The following is a 17,332-nucleotide window of genomic DNA, read 5'->3' on the forward strand; positions in this document are numbered from 1 at the left end:
TAATCTAGAAAGTCAAGAGTATGAGAAAATTGCTTTGTCAAATTGCATAAAGTAGTATGTCAACATTAAACTTATCCAGTTGATTATTGTGTTACAAGGTTTTTGAAAATGTATGCAAATAAGATGCACATTTGTTCTGTACTAGGAGAACTCTACAGTTACAAAAAGTGTTGAATGTGATTTTTTTCTTTCCTATAGTCTGACAGAATGTTATGATTGGATTGAATACTTTATCTTCACCAAAAAGACAAAGACAGTGTTCAAGATTTCAACATTTGTAGATCAGTATAGAATAATATCACACAATGATTGGTATTTATTTATCTGTGTTGCCCATGGTTCATTAATCCAATATTGGGAAACCCCAATTTCTCCAAAGACACCAGTTATTTCCAAACAGGAAAAACAACTTTAGGATTAATCTAATACTTTGGGACATGCAGAGTGTAAATAATGTTGATATTGTGGCTTTGGTAGGTGTGTCTCTGCAGCTGAAAGCCCGTCTCTCTGACTCTTTAATTGCAGCCGGCTCTCTCAACACGACGTCAGCTGACCCGAGCGAGATTGAAATGAGAGACAGGAGGGAGGCAATAATTGCGGGAGTCTGATTGAAGCCAAAGTAAACAGTGGTGATGGCACTACAGATGTTCTTTTGCAGGATATGTAAACGGTGTGTGGTGACAGTGAAATGATTCAGGCCAGATTTTAAAAGGAACATTTATCCAAAAAAAGAACGAAGGACACATGGTTGTTTTAAGTGACAGTGTGTTGCTTGTACAAAATAACCTGTCAACCACATGGTGTTAAAGAACCGTTAATCCTGCTGAAGAGTCCTTGAGCAAAACATTACACTGTCAGGTCTGTGCTGCTTGTCTTCTGACCTTTCTGTAAAAAAGAGGATTTACATATGGGGAACAGCTTCTTTTAGATAACAAAAGAAAGTAAAGTAAAGAAGCACACTCAATGACTAATAAAGTAAAATGTTCCACTTTAAATCCAGCAAACTCCCAGCCTGACATCTATTGAACACATTTACTTTAATGAGTATTTAAATATAAATAAGTAAACTGCATTCTCAATGACATTTCAATGGAAAGATTTTCTCTCTGATTATAGCAAAAGTTTTACACATGTGGTTAATGTCAATTGAAACAAAACATATGGTAATGTTTAGTCAACGAAACTACTAAGCTTAAAATAATCAACTTTATTGCTATCCAAAGTTTGTTAAAGGGGACCTATCATGCAAAATGCACTTTCTGATGTCTTTTATTCACAAAGATGTGTCCCCGGTGTGTCAGGGAACTCACGCAGTGTCAGAAAATAAAACCCTCTCTTTTCCTCCGTACCCAAATCTCTAGAAACGGGGAACAACGGAGCTGATCCAGATTTGCCTCCGATATGACGTAATATCTGAAATGTGGACCCACGTCCCTATCAGAAACGTTGCTATCAGAAACAATGCCCGACTGTTTTGGACGTAATGTTGTCGGTGTTTACATTAGCATCGCTAACACTCAGAGCTAACCTGTACTGGAGAGCATGTGTGTGAAGAAGCAGGAAGTAAAAAGGGAACTCACCTTGTGGTATAACCGGCAAGAGAGAAAGCCTTTGAGCTCCATACTGTTTCAGAGAGAATCCTTGATAATCCATGATATGGCGTTTCATCACGGCAGTATCTAGTTTAGACAGTAGCTGCCGGGTCCCGCATCAGCTCAGCCCCCTCCTTTTTTATTTTGTATCCATTTCTTTAAAAAAGCTTTATACCCAAATCAGCACTTTTGAAACAGGAAGTGAAATAGAGGGATATGAGGCATGGCTAATCTGTTTGGTATTTTGAGCAAAACACTTCATAGACATGTTTTTGATATATTTATCTGAGACCTATGCTATTGCCTAAAAATAGCATGATAGGTGACCTTTAACATAACATGAACTGTACACTGATGGTCATACCAACCATACCAACCAACATGGGCTTAACTTAAATGAGCAAATATGTGTTTAAGAGGTTCAACTATACATCCATGAGTGTAAAAAAAATTGTTATTATTACACTGCACAGTTGAATACTCGATTCTAATTGGTCAATTCGGACATTCCAAAGAATGCTAATTCTTAATAACAGACCGTTCGTTGCTAAGGAGAAAATGTATTTGGAAGAGTTGTTAGCGGGATAATGAGGAATAACACATTGAAAGCAATAGGAATACATTTAAATACATTAAAATACAACATAAATGACTTAAAATGCAAGATATAAAATAAGTTATCACACCACTTTTGATTGTTCAGTTTAGTGTATGTGGATTTCTTTTTTATGGACTTTTCTTTTACACTTAGTCTTGACCTTGAATGCATCTAAGAAGAAAAATGTTGAATCATGCACCATATCTTTATTTAACCAGACAGAAAGATAACATCTCATTTTCAATGCTGACATGGCCAAGAAGGCAGCAACGTTACACATTACATCACATGTCACTTGTTAGACACTTTTATCCGAAGCGACTTACATACTCAATACTGTGGGCAATGGGTGAAGTGTTTTACCCAGGGACACAGCGACATGCTGACTGCAGTGGGTTTTGAACCTGTGAACCTCTGATTCTAACACCAATACACAACCCACTGCGCCACAGACCTCCACCAACACATAACACAACTATGAAAACAAAAGATGAAAAAGCAGTCATTGTGCACATTTGGGACAGTACATTTAAAAGACACCAGAGCCTGTTTTAGATATTGTAACTACGCAAGGAATAAAACTTGAAGTGGTTACCTGTTACAAACACGTTGGTATCTGGCTTGAAATTACCTGATCAAGTTAGATGCTGCGTATCACAGTGCACTGAGATTTGTGACAAACTGTAAAGTATTAACCCATCACTGTACCCTGTATGCAAGGGCTGGTTTGCCTTCGCTAACTGTCCGGAGGCTCAGTCACTGGTACATTTTTATATACAAAGCCATGTTAGGGAAACTTCCATCCAGTGGCGGTTCTAGAACATTTTACATGGGGTGGCAAAGGGGGGGCAAGAGGTCATGGTGGCATGGGAGGGCCGTATATATAACCTGTTTATTGTTAAATCATGCCCTAACACAAGTGTTCTTAATGCAAGGTGTTCAGACAAACAAACTAACATATAGTATAAAACAGCAGAAAATACTCATGATACCTAGAACTCTGTTTACTGTGAGTACAGTAAAAGTACTTAGTTATAATGAAGTACACAAATGACATCACCCATCTCTCAGAGAGCTAAAGCTGAGCTGTGCAGCAACACATTTCAATACATATTTGTCAATACTAAGCTGCTAGATTGTGCTGCTGTGAAGGAATATGTAAGGAGAATAAAAACATACCATGTGGTCCAGCTGGAGTCTCCTCTGCCTCCTGGTCCCTTTCTCTGGCCCTCTTTCTGACACTTCATCTTTATTCCTCACATACATTTCTTCTTCTTCACTAATGTCTTCATCTCCTCCTGGCTTCCTCCTGCTCTGACCCTCCTGGCCTCTTCATCTCCTCCTGGCTTCCTCCTGCTCTGACCCTCCTGGTCTCTTCATCTCCTCCTTGCCTCCTCCCGCTCTGACCCTCCTGGTCTCTTCATCTCCTCCTGGCTTCCTCCAGCTCTGACCCTCCTGGTCTCTTCATCTCCTCCTGGCTTCCTCCAGCTCTGACCCTCCTTGTCTCTTCATCTCCTCCTGGCCTCCTCCTGCTCTGACCCTCCTGGTCTCTTCATCTCCTCCTTGCCTCCTCCCGCTCTGACCCTCCTGGTCTCTTCATCTCCTCCTGGCCTCCTCCCGCTCTGACCCTCCTGGTTTCTTCATCTCCTCCTGGCTTCCTCCCGCTCTGACCCTCCTGGTCTCTTCATTTCCTCCTGGCTTCCTCCCGCTCTGACCCTCCTGGTCTCTTCATCTCCTCCTGGCTTCCTTCTGCTCTGACCCTCCTGGTCTCTTCATCTCCTCCTGGCTTCCTTCTGCTCTGACCCTCCTGGTCTCTTCATCTCCTGGTGTCTTCCTTCTGCTCTGACCCTCCTGGTATCTTCATCTCCTCCTGGCTTCCTTCTGCTCTGACCCTCCTGGTATCTTCATCTCTCTTTTCCTTTTCCTCTTTCTGTTCGTCCTGATTACTTCTCAGATATGTCTTGTTGAAGTTGTTGTTGACTCACTCCAGCCACTCTGGCCTGCAAGAGTCTACTTGTGAAAAGCACTGGTACAAATGCTTGTATAACTTTACACGTTAGGACCAGCTAATAACCAGGGCCGTCCCTCCCTACAGGCTGATCATGCGGACTGCGTGGGGCCTCATCTTGCGGAGGGGGCCTCATCTGAGCTGAAAATGCGGCGCACCGATGAGCTTATGTGGCGCAATTAGTGTGGCGCGGCACGGTTTCAGTGATGATGAACACTGTGCTTTGTTTCAGGAGGAAACTCAGTTATTCAATCAGGAGAGACGGTTTTGATAAGAATACATATTTACTGCCAGGAATACACAAGTGAATGTAATGGAGTTTTGGTGATTAGGCCCCGTTGTGCAGGAGTATCATTCGGGAGGGGAGAACCGATCCGATGAAACCCCCCGGGGTCTAGACATTGGTGGTGGTGAATGGATAGTTGGGTTCGGTCTGAAGGGGAGGGGCTAAGCTTGACCCTGGTTGTGGTGAATGGATAGTTGGGTTCGGTCTGAAGGGGAGTGGCTTAGCTTGACCCTGGTGGTGGTGAATGGATAGTTAGGTTCGGTCTGAAGGGGAGGGGCTTAGCTTGACCCTGGTGGTGGTGAATGGATAGTTGGGTTCGGTCTGAAGGGGAGGGGCTTAGCTTGACCCTGGTGGTGGTGAATGGATGGTTGGGTTTGGTCTAAAGGGGAGGGGCTTAGCTTGACCCTGGTGGTGGTGAATGGATAGTTGGGTCGGTCTGAAGGGGGGGAGGAGCTTGACCCTGGTGGTGGTGAATGGATGGTTGGGTTTGGTCTAAAGGGGAGGGGCTTAGCTTGACCCTGGTGGTGGTGAATGGATAGTTGGGTTCAGTCTGAAGGGGAGTGGCTTAGCTTGACCCCGGATTCAGAGGGACAGGAGGTGAAAAGGGGTGGAGGAGGGTTGCATCGAGTCGCCTGAAACACACTTATTGAGAGGAGAGAGAGTAGTAACATGGAAATAGTAAATGAATGAGTAAAGACGGTCTTCCTGGTTGAACTTGCGCTGAGCTTCATTTGTCTCAGATCACTTCCCCATGTTCTCCATCAGCTTCGTATGGCACCTTGGACATAACACAAGAAGAACATCCTGTTTTTGTTTTTGAAAGACAAACCTTTATTAATGATCCAAACATTTAATTTGATCACACATCCCATCAGTAAAGTCTGTTCAATGATTTCATGATCAGTTTCACTTTCTCCACACCATGAATGTGTTTCATCTCAGCTATTTCAAACAGAATCAGACATGATTTCCTTATTGATTATTATCATGATAAGTTATGTTCTATAAAACATCAGAGTACCCACTTTCTATTTGGACAACAACAACAACAACAACAACAACAACAACAACAACAACAACAACAACACCAATTAGTCTGCAAAACAATAACATTTTATTTCCCGAGCAAAGACTCTGAGCTATTTAGAGCAAAATAATAAATGATGTACTTATTGATTATGATCATGACAGTAAGTAATATATTTTTAATTAAACATGTTATGATGAAATAAGTGTTATAACCATCTGGAACTCATGTGTAGTTAATTTGGGCAACAATAACATTTAATCTGTCAGAATAATACATGTGATTATAAATGTCTCTATTGTTTTAGAACCAGAATAAAATGTGTAGAATAAAAGAAGCTCTGCTGCTTTCTCACTGAAGACTCGTGCATTACAAGAGAAACAACAACAAGAATCAAAAGAAATATCCAAAACATGTTTAGAGCAAAGTTTACATATCAGTTCAGGTGAACAAGGATCCTCCCGAGCAGTGACAGCCTCCATGGCTACACAGACACAGGAAGGAGCCGGAAGAAAGTCCAACATCTACAGAACAACTCATGAGAAGATGTTGAAGCCCCGCCCATCATGTTTGATTGACAGCTGATCTCTGCAGTGAAGACATGGACAATCAGCTCTGATGGACACACGGTGAGTTTAAGAAGTAGAAGAGTTCCTCCAAGGACTTCAGGCTATTTGAGTTTACAAAACTCAGCTGTGTCTCCATAACTAGAATAAAGACAAACTCCAGCATGTAGCGGCTGAGTGAACGTGGTCTGGACTCTGTGGAGGAGAGTCATGGTTTCAGAGACGCTGTAGAAGGACAGAACACCTGCTCTGTGATCCATGTACACTCCTACTCTGGAGGACAGAGGACCTGAGACGGGAGTGATGATACAGTTGTAACGAAATGAATACCTGTTTTGGAAACAATTTAACGACCAAGATTTATCATTGTTTCCAAATAAACTTCCCCCCCCTGCTCGGCTGATATTCTTGTATGCGAGTGCTACAAAAACTGCTCTCTCTCTCCACTCCACCTCCCAGTAACAACGTCCAGTCAGACTCTCTCTACTCAGGACCTGAGGATATCCAGTGAATCTGTCTGGATGACTGGAATAAGACTGTTGTTGTTTCATGTATGTTGCTTTTCTGCTCCCCTCAGATAATACCAGCAGTGTGTTTGCTGTGTTTGGATCCAGAGTGATCTCCTGTGAATATGTTAAGAACCCAGCTCTGGTGGTGGGCTCTGCTGCTGACAGTAAAACATCCACCTCAGTCGGTGAGACGTTTGTCCATTCCTCTCTCAGGACGTCCTGTAGTTTGTCTCTGACTGCTGACAGGGCCTCCGTCACGTCCTCAAAGTATCTCAGAGGACGGATGTTGATGCTGGAGGAGCGTGTAGCTTCACTGAGGGCTGGCAGTGAGGAGGGGTAGCTGAGCAGAAAGTGGTTGTGGTCCTCTGTGTGAGACAGCAGCTTCAGCTCAGCGTCTCTCCTCTTCAGCTCAGAGATCTCCTGCTCCAGCTTCTCCTGGAGCTCTCTGACTCCACTCACTTCTCTCTCCTGCTGGGATCTGAGCTGCTGCTTCACATCAGAGCTTCTTTTCTCCATGAGACGGATCAGCTCAGTGAACATCTTCTCACTGCCCTCCACTGCTTTCTCAGCAGAGCCATTGACGGCCTCCACCTCCTGCTGAAGCAGCTTCACCTCCTTCTCTCCGTCCTGGATTCTCTGCTGGATGTTTAGTCGACTCCCCTCCAGCTCTCTCTGCCTCTCAGTCCTCTCTGCTGCAGCTGACACCGTGTCGTGGCCTTTGTGTTCGTCCACAGAGCAGAGAGAACAGATACTCTGCTGATCAGTGCGGCAGAACAGCTTCATCACCTCGTCGTGACGAGAGCAGATGTTCTCCTGGAGCTTCTTGGAGGGCTCCACCAGCTTGTGTTTCTTAAAGACAGGTGATTCATAATGAGGCTGGAGGTGTTGGTCACAGTAAGAGGCCAGACACACGAGGCAGGACTTACAGGCTCTCAGTTTCCTCCCAGTGCAGAAATCACAGGACACGTCTCCAGCTCCAGCATAGCAGAGATCAGCAGGAGCAGCTTGGAGTCCAGTCTTCTTCAGCTGCTCCACTAAAGCTGCTAACATGGTGTTTTTAAGCAGGACAGGCCTCGGTGTGAAGCTCTGCCTGCACTGAGGGCAGCTGTGGATCTCCTTCTCATCCTCTCCGTCCCAGAAGCCTTCAATACACTTCATGCAGTAGCTGTGTCCACAGATAGTCGTCACCGGATCCTTCAGTAGATCCAGACAGATGGGACAAGAGAAGGTTTCCCGGTCCAGCTGAACTCCTTTCTGCGCCATTTCACCTCTCAGTAGCAGTGAGTGTGTGAGTTTCACTTCCTGAGAACTGAAACCAGTGTGACTGGTTATCTGAACAGCATGTGTGTGTGGGCGGTGAATGTGGCCTATCAGCTCTTGTTCTTTACCCACATGTTGGTCACACCCCTCCTCCTCAGTGTGGCTCTGAAGGGGAGGAACCAGGAAATACAGAGTGGAGCTGGCTGTGTCTCAGAGCAGGAAGAAGAGGGAGGGCTCATCAAAGTCTGACTCATTCCAGGACGAGGAGCAGTGTTTATTTACACAGAGCCTTGGTTACAACCTGCTCTTCATTTGAAAAGAGCTTTTAGTTGTAAAATAAGTTGGTAAACTTACAAAATCTGAAGGGGGTTAAATACTTGTTTCCTCCACTGTAAATGTATAGCCTCAATGTCCTGAAATAGCTGATTGATTTAATAGTTGAATGTACAGTAAGTCGTTTTTACTGTAAGTAGTAGTAGTAGTAGTTTTGATTGTGTGTGTGTGTGTGGGGGGGGGGGGGGGGGGGGGCTTTTATATAGAAAAAACTCCTTATTCTGTGCATTCACACTAAATATGAACCTGAAAACTACACGTCCTCTTTAATTGACACCAAAATGATGACTTGTGGTTGAAACCTTCTTTTAAATCTTTTCTTTTTACCCTCCAACAGATGTGTCTCAATGGAGAAGAAGAAACCTCAGATTCCTTAGAGTCCATCGAGGTGAGTTCTTCCGAGGAGTCGTCTCCCGCTGTGTCCCCTTCCCAGGATCCCCCCCCCCACAGGACCCCATCACAGAGACACCCCTACCTAACGTGATCCGGGAGACTGAACCTCCTTCCTTAGCTACAAACTGCTGAACTTAGCGGAGAAATGCAGAAAAGTGAAATGATTTGAATCAAAATAGTTACAGCTCAAATGCACTGACTTTGTTGAAAGCTTGAAAGTGAAATGTTAAACTGGAAGAGTAGGACAAATAGTGATGAAGCTTAATATCTCAAAGAAAAGTTGAAAAGGTATAAACAACTACAGTAAATGTGTATTAAAGCAATCCTCCTGTGATATATAGCTATGCGTACAAATATGTTTTAGTGAGGGAGGGGTCAGACTGAGTGAGGATGAACACTGTGCTTTGTTTCAGGAGGAAAACTCAGTTATAGGTTGCTGTCGAAAAGTCCAAAAATCAGCTCCTATCGTCTATCCTTATCGTCTATTCCTTGACCTCTGAGTGAAACGTCACGGGGTTAAGGGATAGTGGATAGGACATTTCAAAAGGACTTAGGAGAAGAGACTGAGGTGCTTTGAGAATCCGACTGCACTTTCAATGTCCGACGTGTTTATGATGCGCCAGCGGACGTCATTTGTGCGTCTGCTGCTGTGGGGAAACTACGGAAACTACAGTTTTCTATACAGCGGAGTCCACCCCCACTCAAAATACCTTCCCCCGCCTCTGCATGCCTATAACAGCCGAATGCAGCGATTACCATGTTGTTCAGCAAAACGCCTCACAAACGTATTAAGATCCAAAGCTTTAGTGCGTTTTGATTCAACGCTGAGTACAGCCAAACTTGACAGTCTCTTCTCTGTCTCCGCAAATACCTCATTCCTTCCGTCTACTTGGGCAGGGTTCCCAACATGTGTTTGACTTTCATTAGTGAATGAAACTGTGTGCCCTTTAGAGTCTGTGTCCAATATTGTGTATTTGTATATATATATATATATATATATATATATATACTAAGGTCCCGCTACTGACACGATAGCAGTCATTTAGTGCGCATATATGTAATTAAACCCATGATATCAAAATCTCACTCCTGTCGCGATAAGCAATTAATTGACTTATCGTACGATAAATAAAAATGAACTCGATAACTTTTCTGACCTCGATACATTTACATTTACATGAGGATGTGACTAGCAGTTTTAAATGATGTACTTGAATTATTATTATATATTTTCATTATGTCAGTGGTCTGAAATGGTCATACAACGGTGCCGACAATGTTATCATTTATCGCAATAATTTCCGGGAAAATGTATCCAACAAAATTAATTATCGTGAGAGGCCTATACATGAAACACACACACACAAACAAATCTACAGACTTACTCCAAACTGCCAAATATATTAATGAACACACTCTCACTCTCATATACTCTTTGACTCTATGATGGCCTAGTAGAACAATAAGAAGCAGACTTTTACTGTTTTATCATTTCTACTGGATCTTAGATCTGCGCATGCGTAATACGGGTCGGGGATTGACCAACCGGCTCCCACTGCTCTGCTGTCTGTTAACGTTGTTAAGAGTGGTGGGGGCGGATCGACAGCTTGAGCAACTGTCAACTCAACATTGTAAATAACCAACCAAAAACGATCGCCGGTTCATCTTGATTTTGGCGTGAGAATAGTTTGGGCAGCGTGAGATTGAGAGTGAAAGCGTCACACGCCAGAGAGTTGGCAACTCTGACTTGGGTACGAATGCTTCTCATTTTGCATCGTCCCGTTCAAATGAAATCGCCGCCAATCATATTTCCAAGCTCGCGCCAGGGCCGGGGGAGGAGTTACAAGACTCGCGTCTTGTGCTGCATTCACTTGCACTCGGACATTAGAGATTTTCTCTCATAAATGTCCGATGAGCCACAACTTTTCTTTCAAAACAAAGATGCCAACTGGGGTGGCAAGGCTATTTTTTAGGGTGGCAGTTGCCACCCCATGCCACCCCGGTAGATTCGCCCCTGCAATCCTACATCTACTCCCTGATCTCACGGCGAATTGTAAGTGGCTACTGCCTGAGATCGCATGAATTAAATGTGCCAACTGCTAGGACTGTCTTAGGGAAGAAAGCTTTTAGATGCGCAGCTCCTCTGTCTTGGAATAGTCTGCAAATTAAATGGAAACTGAGCAATCTGATGCCACTAAATGTTTTTAAAGCTCGGTTGGATGCTACTCAACCGGAAGCTGTTGGTACCTGTTTATGTGGATAGTTGTTGTAAATTGTAATCCCTGTAATGATGCTGTATGATGTCCTTTTGTTGTTCTGTTTATGTTTTTATGTTTCATGTGGAACCTACTTGAGCAGGTCTCCCTTGAAAAAGAGATCAATGATCTCAATGGGATACACCTGGATAAATAAAGGTTTGAAATGAAATGAGTAAGAAAGGTACACTACTTATTACGCAAGAGCAGCTGGTGGTAAAGACCTCAGACAACTTCAATTTAAAACAGGCTATACGGACAAGTCCCCTCAGTTTGAGGCTGGATTGAAGGTCATTCCAAGACCAAGGACAATAATGAAAAAAGACTCCTTTTTCCAGCCTCAGTCCGCACAGCAGGAACCTGGACCCGTATCCAGGCACTGGATCTGAGGTTGTTAGAGTCACAAATGGGGCAAATCTGGCACATATGTAAAGTGGAAGCTTACCTAAAATGGCTTTATACATTAATAAAAACCAATGCTGCATCCTACGCATAGTAAGTGAGGACCATCCAGTTAGGCTATACAGTTTGCAGTGATGAGTCCTATAGGGTGCATTTGATATGTAACGCAGTGCAGCATGGTAGAGTGGGTCAAGTTTGGCCAAAACAGTGGGAAAGGAAAATCTATAGATAGTATCACCGTAGTCCAGCTCGGACAGGACCAACCTATTACGGGATGAAGTTGAAAAACAACATTTAAGTCTGTAAAGGAAGCCAAGAATGAATTTCAATTTCTTTGTTAGAACTTCAATATGGTGTTTGAAGTTCAGATTACTGTCCAAATAAAAGCCCAGATATGTGTATGTATCGACAAACTCAACGAAGACGCCATCAAGGGTGTCAATGGAGAGGCAAGAGGACGCTGACTTGGGAGCAAAAAGCATTGCTTTGGTTTTCTTACTGTTCAATAGCAGTTTGGAATCAAGAAGCGCATGCTGTAGCGTGATACAATCAGTTTTTAAATCTGCAAGGTAACACTAGAAAATGTCCTCGCTTGAATCCAAATTAGCCCAATTAAATGGCTCTACAGGAAGAAAAGACCATAAAGATTAGATAGTAGGAGATCGTTTAAATTTGGGGAGAGTTAATTAGACATTTTAATGGAGTTGGGAAAGTTACACAGTCAGCCAAAAGAGAAACCCTTCAGCAGTCCCCTCGAGGCGTATTGAACTCCAAAAGTCCTTTCCCCCTCTTGTTTATGTCTGACTTTAGTTTCTACAGTTTATTCCAGCTTACATCAAGGTAAATGATTCTCCCAGGTACATTTTTCTGCATTACAGACATTATGTATCCCCTGTTTCCTCCTTCATGAGCAAAACTCCTGACTTTCCCCGCCCCAGTGTTATTCAAGGTGTTTTCTAGTCCACAAGCCACTTGAAAATAAATAAATAAATATGCAAGTTTCTCGTTGTGTAATATCATATTTAATTTAACCATTCTGAGTCAGGGAGCTATTTTAGGTTTCCATCCATTGTATTAAAAGCTTATATACTCTGGGCGACAGAAAAAAGCATCAGCACAATGTGTGTACAGTCTGAGAGATAAGTAACTATATGAGTTACACTGATTCTGCAATTTACCACACACCACCAGCGCCTGACATTGATGAATTACCTTGCTCCGAATATGCTGCATCAGCCATGTGCGTGAATAATACACTTCGACTTCATCATCTCGGCTCCCCCTCTTCCTCCCTCCCTCTGAAGTGACTGGGCCGTGAATAACGAGCCGCTGAACGTGAGATTATGTTCACAGCATGTTTCAAGCCTCTGTCCTCTCTAGCCTGAAACTGTCCTGCAGCCAAAAAAATGAAGAAGATTAAGAAGCATTTTATTGGTCTCAAAGGATCATTAGCCATGTTTGTATTCAGCGCCTGAGAGGGTGGAAAACCTGTCTTGTTTTTAATGTGTTTATTTTTGGATGAGTTACGTAAAAGCATTTATTGTAGGCCTACTATCATCGTCTTTGTTTGGCCAAACTACATTTGACTAATTGGATTAGCAGAGATGGGTGTCCCAATCATCGTTTTTAGCAAACTGTTTTCATGATTTGTTGGCTAACTTTGTTCGTCATCTGCCATCTTTTCAACTATGTTACTCTTGTCTTCACATTTTACCCTTAAACCATCTGTTTAGTCTGACTTTTTTTTACTGTAAGCTATCTATTTAACCTATGTTCTATATTTAGTCATCCATTTTAACTACCCATAATATTTAGCATGTAAAACACATTCTTTTTTAGCTACCACTTTTTACCACACATTCTTTTTCGGCTAACTACGTCATCTTTTAGCTATTTATTTTTACTATGTTCCTTTTGTCATCAAATGTAACCAGCCTATAGCAAATGTTAGCTATCTATTTAAAAATAATTCTGCTACCTAGCTAAATAATAAATGTTTACTTTGAGTAACCTATTCGATATGAATTGATTATGTTAAGCTAACTATGTACCGTTACTCATAACTGAACGATAAGGATTAATTTAAGAGCAAAACCAGTTCCTCTTCAATCTTTCCATATGTGTACCTCATACCAGATCCGCTGTTTGGTAATCAATTGTATATGTAACCCAATAAGCTACCAATCAATACTCATGAACTTTCAATGATTTCTTTACAGGATTGATGAAATACATCTTTCTTTTCATTCGGGTCTGCTGAGCGTATTGATAAATTTTCTATTCACAGTGGGTTGTTTTTCAAGCGCCCTGCAGCTCTATAGACTGAACAGACTCCTCGCTAAATGGAAATTATGAATCAGCTGACACCAGGTTTAGCCTCAGGATTATAACCTGCTGATGTAATGAGAGTCTCTCGGGGGGTGTTTCTCAATGTCGAGGTCGCTTGCTTGGTAGCACATGTCTTCCGAGCATCTTGCTTCAGAAGCGAGGCAAGAATCCTTCCTGGCATTCGGAAAACGAAGAGTGGAACAGGCGAGCAAGTGTGCAGGTGTGCGTCATATGAGAGGCCCTGCCTTACATTTTCCGCCACAGATTTGGGGAAATTGGTCCGTGCGCAAAGCATTGTGGGATTTTAAGACCGCGGAGTCTACACATGTGCAGCCTCGAAATTTGCCGTTACGAAGTACGCCGGGCTCGGTAGAATTCCAAGTATGCTGGACATTGGAACAGTCCTTCGGTGGCACTCGATGACGTAGTAGGCTTGAAATAGTGGCTCTGGAGCAGCTTTACTCGACATTGAGAAACGGCCACTGTCATGGTTTTGGATTTATGTTTTCATTTTCCACCTTTTCTATTTTGAAATGTTTTCCTCCTTGTGTCTTGTCTGGTCCTACTTCCTGTTTTTGCCTTCCTGTCTTTAGCTTCCCTGGTGTGTCTGATTGTCTGATTGTGTTCACCTGTTGCCCTTGTGTTTCTGCCTCCCCAGCTGTGTCTTGTCCTGTGGTTACCCTGCTGTGTATTTAAGCTGCATCTCGCTTCGGTTAAATGGATTCCTTGCGTCCCTCACTTGCGTAGTTTCCCTGCGAATAGTCCCTCCCACCAGGGAAGCATGGAGAGACGCAAGGAATCCACAAGAAGCAGGGAAATGAGTTTTAAGAGCAATGGGACGTCGTTTCCTCCGGAGCATCACGTGAAGCGATGCTCCGTTTGTGATAACGCCGCACAGCTGATCGTCTGACAGCAGCCAGATCAGTGCATGCGTTGCATCGTCCAATCAGTGAGCGATACACAGTAAGGGGGCGGGGCGAGTGTCCGAGGATTTCACAGGAGGATGGTCTGGTGGTTCCTCGATTATCGCTCCTCCGTTATCACTCCTTGATCCTCCGGCAAAAATAAGGCCACTGGGACGGTACTCAAGATGGCGCAGACACATCAAATTCCGGGGATACCGATGATAAACTAGACAAAAGTTAAACAAGTCCAAACCACAGACTGTCTGTGTCATGGAGAATACAGTCGCTAGTTTATTTATGTCTGTAGGCCGTTGTTGTGAGTGTGGACGGTCGGAGCATATACTGCGTTAGCTTAGCCAAGCTCCATTCAGAAGACACGCATTTTAAAAGGTGTTTCGCCTGCCGTCTGTCTGCAGACTTGTCAAAGCATTAATTCATGGTTTTTACTAACCGGTATCAGTATGTTGTTACTTCAGCATCATTTAGAAACGTGTATTACAATTAAATCACGGTCAAATATGTTCATTGTGTTGTAGTTGCCAGTCATTCTCTCACTAGTTTAGCATACTCAGCCCGGTTGTTGGCCCGGAAAGAACCTCGATTTTGGAGAGCCAGAAAACTGTGAAAAAGCACCCGCTAGCCGGAACTACGCCGAGTGGAAACGCAACCAAACCGGCACGCTTAAACCGTGCTCCGCTCTGTAGTGGATATGCGCCATAAGTGTATACATTAAATTAAAAGGTAAAGCATGCGTTAAAGAGGCCTTATTAGGATTTATATGTATTTCCCTGTAGTGTGTTATATAGGTTTTAGTGCATGTAAATGGTCTGCAAAGGCTAAAATGTCTGTGTTCCCTCCAGAGTTTCTCCCCCCCCCACTGCCTGAAACGTCTCCATTGGACTCCTTCGTTTACATTTTCTTTATTATTCAATGTTTTAGGGTATATATTTTTAAGCTCTTCTTTAAATCTTTGTCAAGATCCTTTTATAAGCTCAACTGCCAAATAGCTCCAATTAAATTAAGGATTAAATAGTGTTTCATTATCCGAGCCCATTTCCAAGGACTTTTGAACTTTGCATATTCATGAAAACAAATTACAATTGCAACAACAAACCCATTTGGACAGTGCAACACAAATGAAAATGCAGATATCGTTAGTCAAACATAATAGAAAAGAGCTGTTTCATTATTATTTGTTTCTGTTTATCAAGGCGAGAGCATTGGTCACTGTGGAAACAGCTAATGAGGATCTCATTGGAAATAAAGCTGTAAAATAAATGCTTATAGAGAGAGGGGAAACAGGGCAAATGTCACGTCTGAATGGCGTTAATTCCCACATGAACCTCGCTGCATTTTCCTTTTAAGTAGAGAGATGTATTCGTCCTTTGAAAGGTCTGGCTCTCCAACATCCAGCTATTATTCTGAAATAATGAATCATAATGCCTAAATCAGTTTAGAACAAAGGCACTTTAGAGCTGAATAAATCAGGTAACTCGGTTTTAATGGTAGGGAGGCGTGTGGTGCAGTGGGTTGTGCGTTGGTGTTGGGATCAGGGGAGCAGAGGTTCAAACCCCACTGCAGTCAGCATGTCGTTGTGTCCCTGAGACACTTCTCCGCAAATTGCTCCTGTGGGGATTGTCCACAGTATTGAGTATGTAAGTCCCTTTGGATAAAAGCGTCTAACAAGTAACGTGAGCACTTTTACCCTTTTGTAGATATTTTTCTTTAAATGTCATCCCACTTTGAATAGGAGGTGGATTCAGAAAGTATCAACCAAGGCCAAAGCATGTGCTCTATAGCCAAGGTTGTACATCTTGAATAATATGCTCTTATTCATCCATACGTAACATATGAATAATCTATATGTTTACAGCAACAATGGATAAAATGACTGAAGTGTCATGTGCACACGGTTGCTAGGTATGACTGAACCACAGAGAAGTATCACCCTAGTTACCCTCTTTTAAACTTTGCGTCTTCAAGCCAGTTGCTTTGGTTTTATAACTCCAACATTTACAAATCAGTTTCACTGCTGTCATCAAGCTTCATTCAGGCAGTTCTTTCCAGATAAAATGCCGAAACCAAATCTGCTCAACACCAATCTGTACACATAAAAAAAATCTGCACCGAGCTGTTGTACACGTATAGCTAACGTGCGATTAACAGTCCACACGTGTTTTTCCAATGGATGTATCAAGAGACATGGATACAGCGTAAGAGGTGGGGCCTCCTTCAATCCTATGAAAGTTGGTCAGTGGCGCATGAAGCCAAAAATGGTCTGAATCCAGAGCAAAGGTACCAATAGAGCTCGTGCTCTTGTCTTTTCCTTAAGCTCCGCCTCCAATGAATGGAGATGGAAAATAACTCTGGATTCGGCTTTTATCGCATTTTACAACTTTTATACCCTCATGATTTAAAGGGCTTTTGAAGTGTTCGTACAGAGTAATTGATCTAGCTGAGAAAAATAACACACTGGCCGTTTCTCAATGTCGAGTATACCTGCTGCAGAGCCACTATTTCAAGTATAATACGTTATCGAGTGGCGCCGAATGCTGGGCATTTCACATGCATTTCAACAGTCCTTCGGCGCCACTCGATGACGTAGTATACTTGAAATAGTGGCTCTGCAGCAGGTATACTCGACATTGAGAAACGGCCACTGACAGACCTCTCTTTCAGAATGTGAGTCCATGGGAAAAAGTCTTGTCAGGCCCAAATGACGTCACAGAGTAGAATACAAGTGTAGTACCAACATTTGGCCTCTACGAAAATTCCTTTTCCTGTAGAGTGTTATATAAGTTTGTGTGCATGTAAATGGTCAGCAAAGGCTAAAATCCCAAGAAGGAGTTTCTCACCGCCCCCTGCCTGAA

The 17,332-nt window shown here is 42.9% G+C and overlaps 1 protein-coding gene across 1 annotated transcript; it reads right to left on the reverse strand.

Moving 5' to 3' along the window:
- Nucleotides 1–5,291: 5,291 nt before the first annotated feature.
- Nucleotides 5,292–7,968, reverse strand: LOC307027437 (tripartite motif-containing protein 16-like). The gene is made up of 2 exons (XM_079695683.1): nucleotides 6,530–7,968; nucleotides 5,292–6,407 (listed from the first exon to the last, which is right to left on the reverse strand). Exons 1-2 carry the CDS (start codon nucleotides 7,847–7,849, stop codon nucleotides 6,294–6,296), a joined length of 1,434 nt encoding a protein of 477 aa, XP_079551809.1. The 5' UTR covers nucleotides 7,850–7,968; the 3' UTR covers nucleotides 5,292–6,293.
- Between the last annotated feature and the right edge of the window lie 9,364 nt (nucleotides 7,969–17,332).

The sequence above is a fragment of the Notothenia rossii genome (assembly GCF_949606895.1).
Source record: "Notothenia rossii genome assembly, contig: scaffold_375, whole genome shotgun sequence".
Classification (NCBI taxonomy): domain Eukaryota; kingdom Metazoa; phylum Chordata; class Actinopteri; order Perciformes; family Nototheniidae; genus Notothenia; species Notothenia rossii.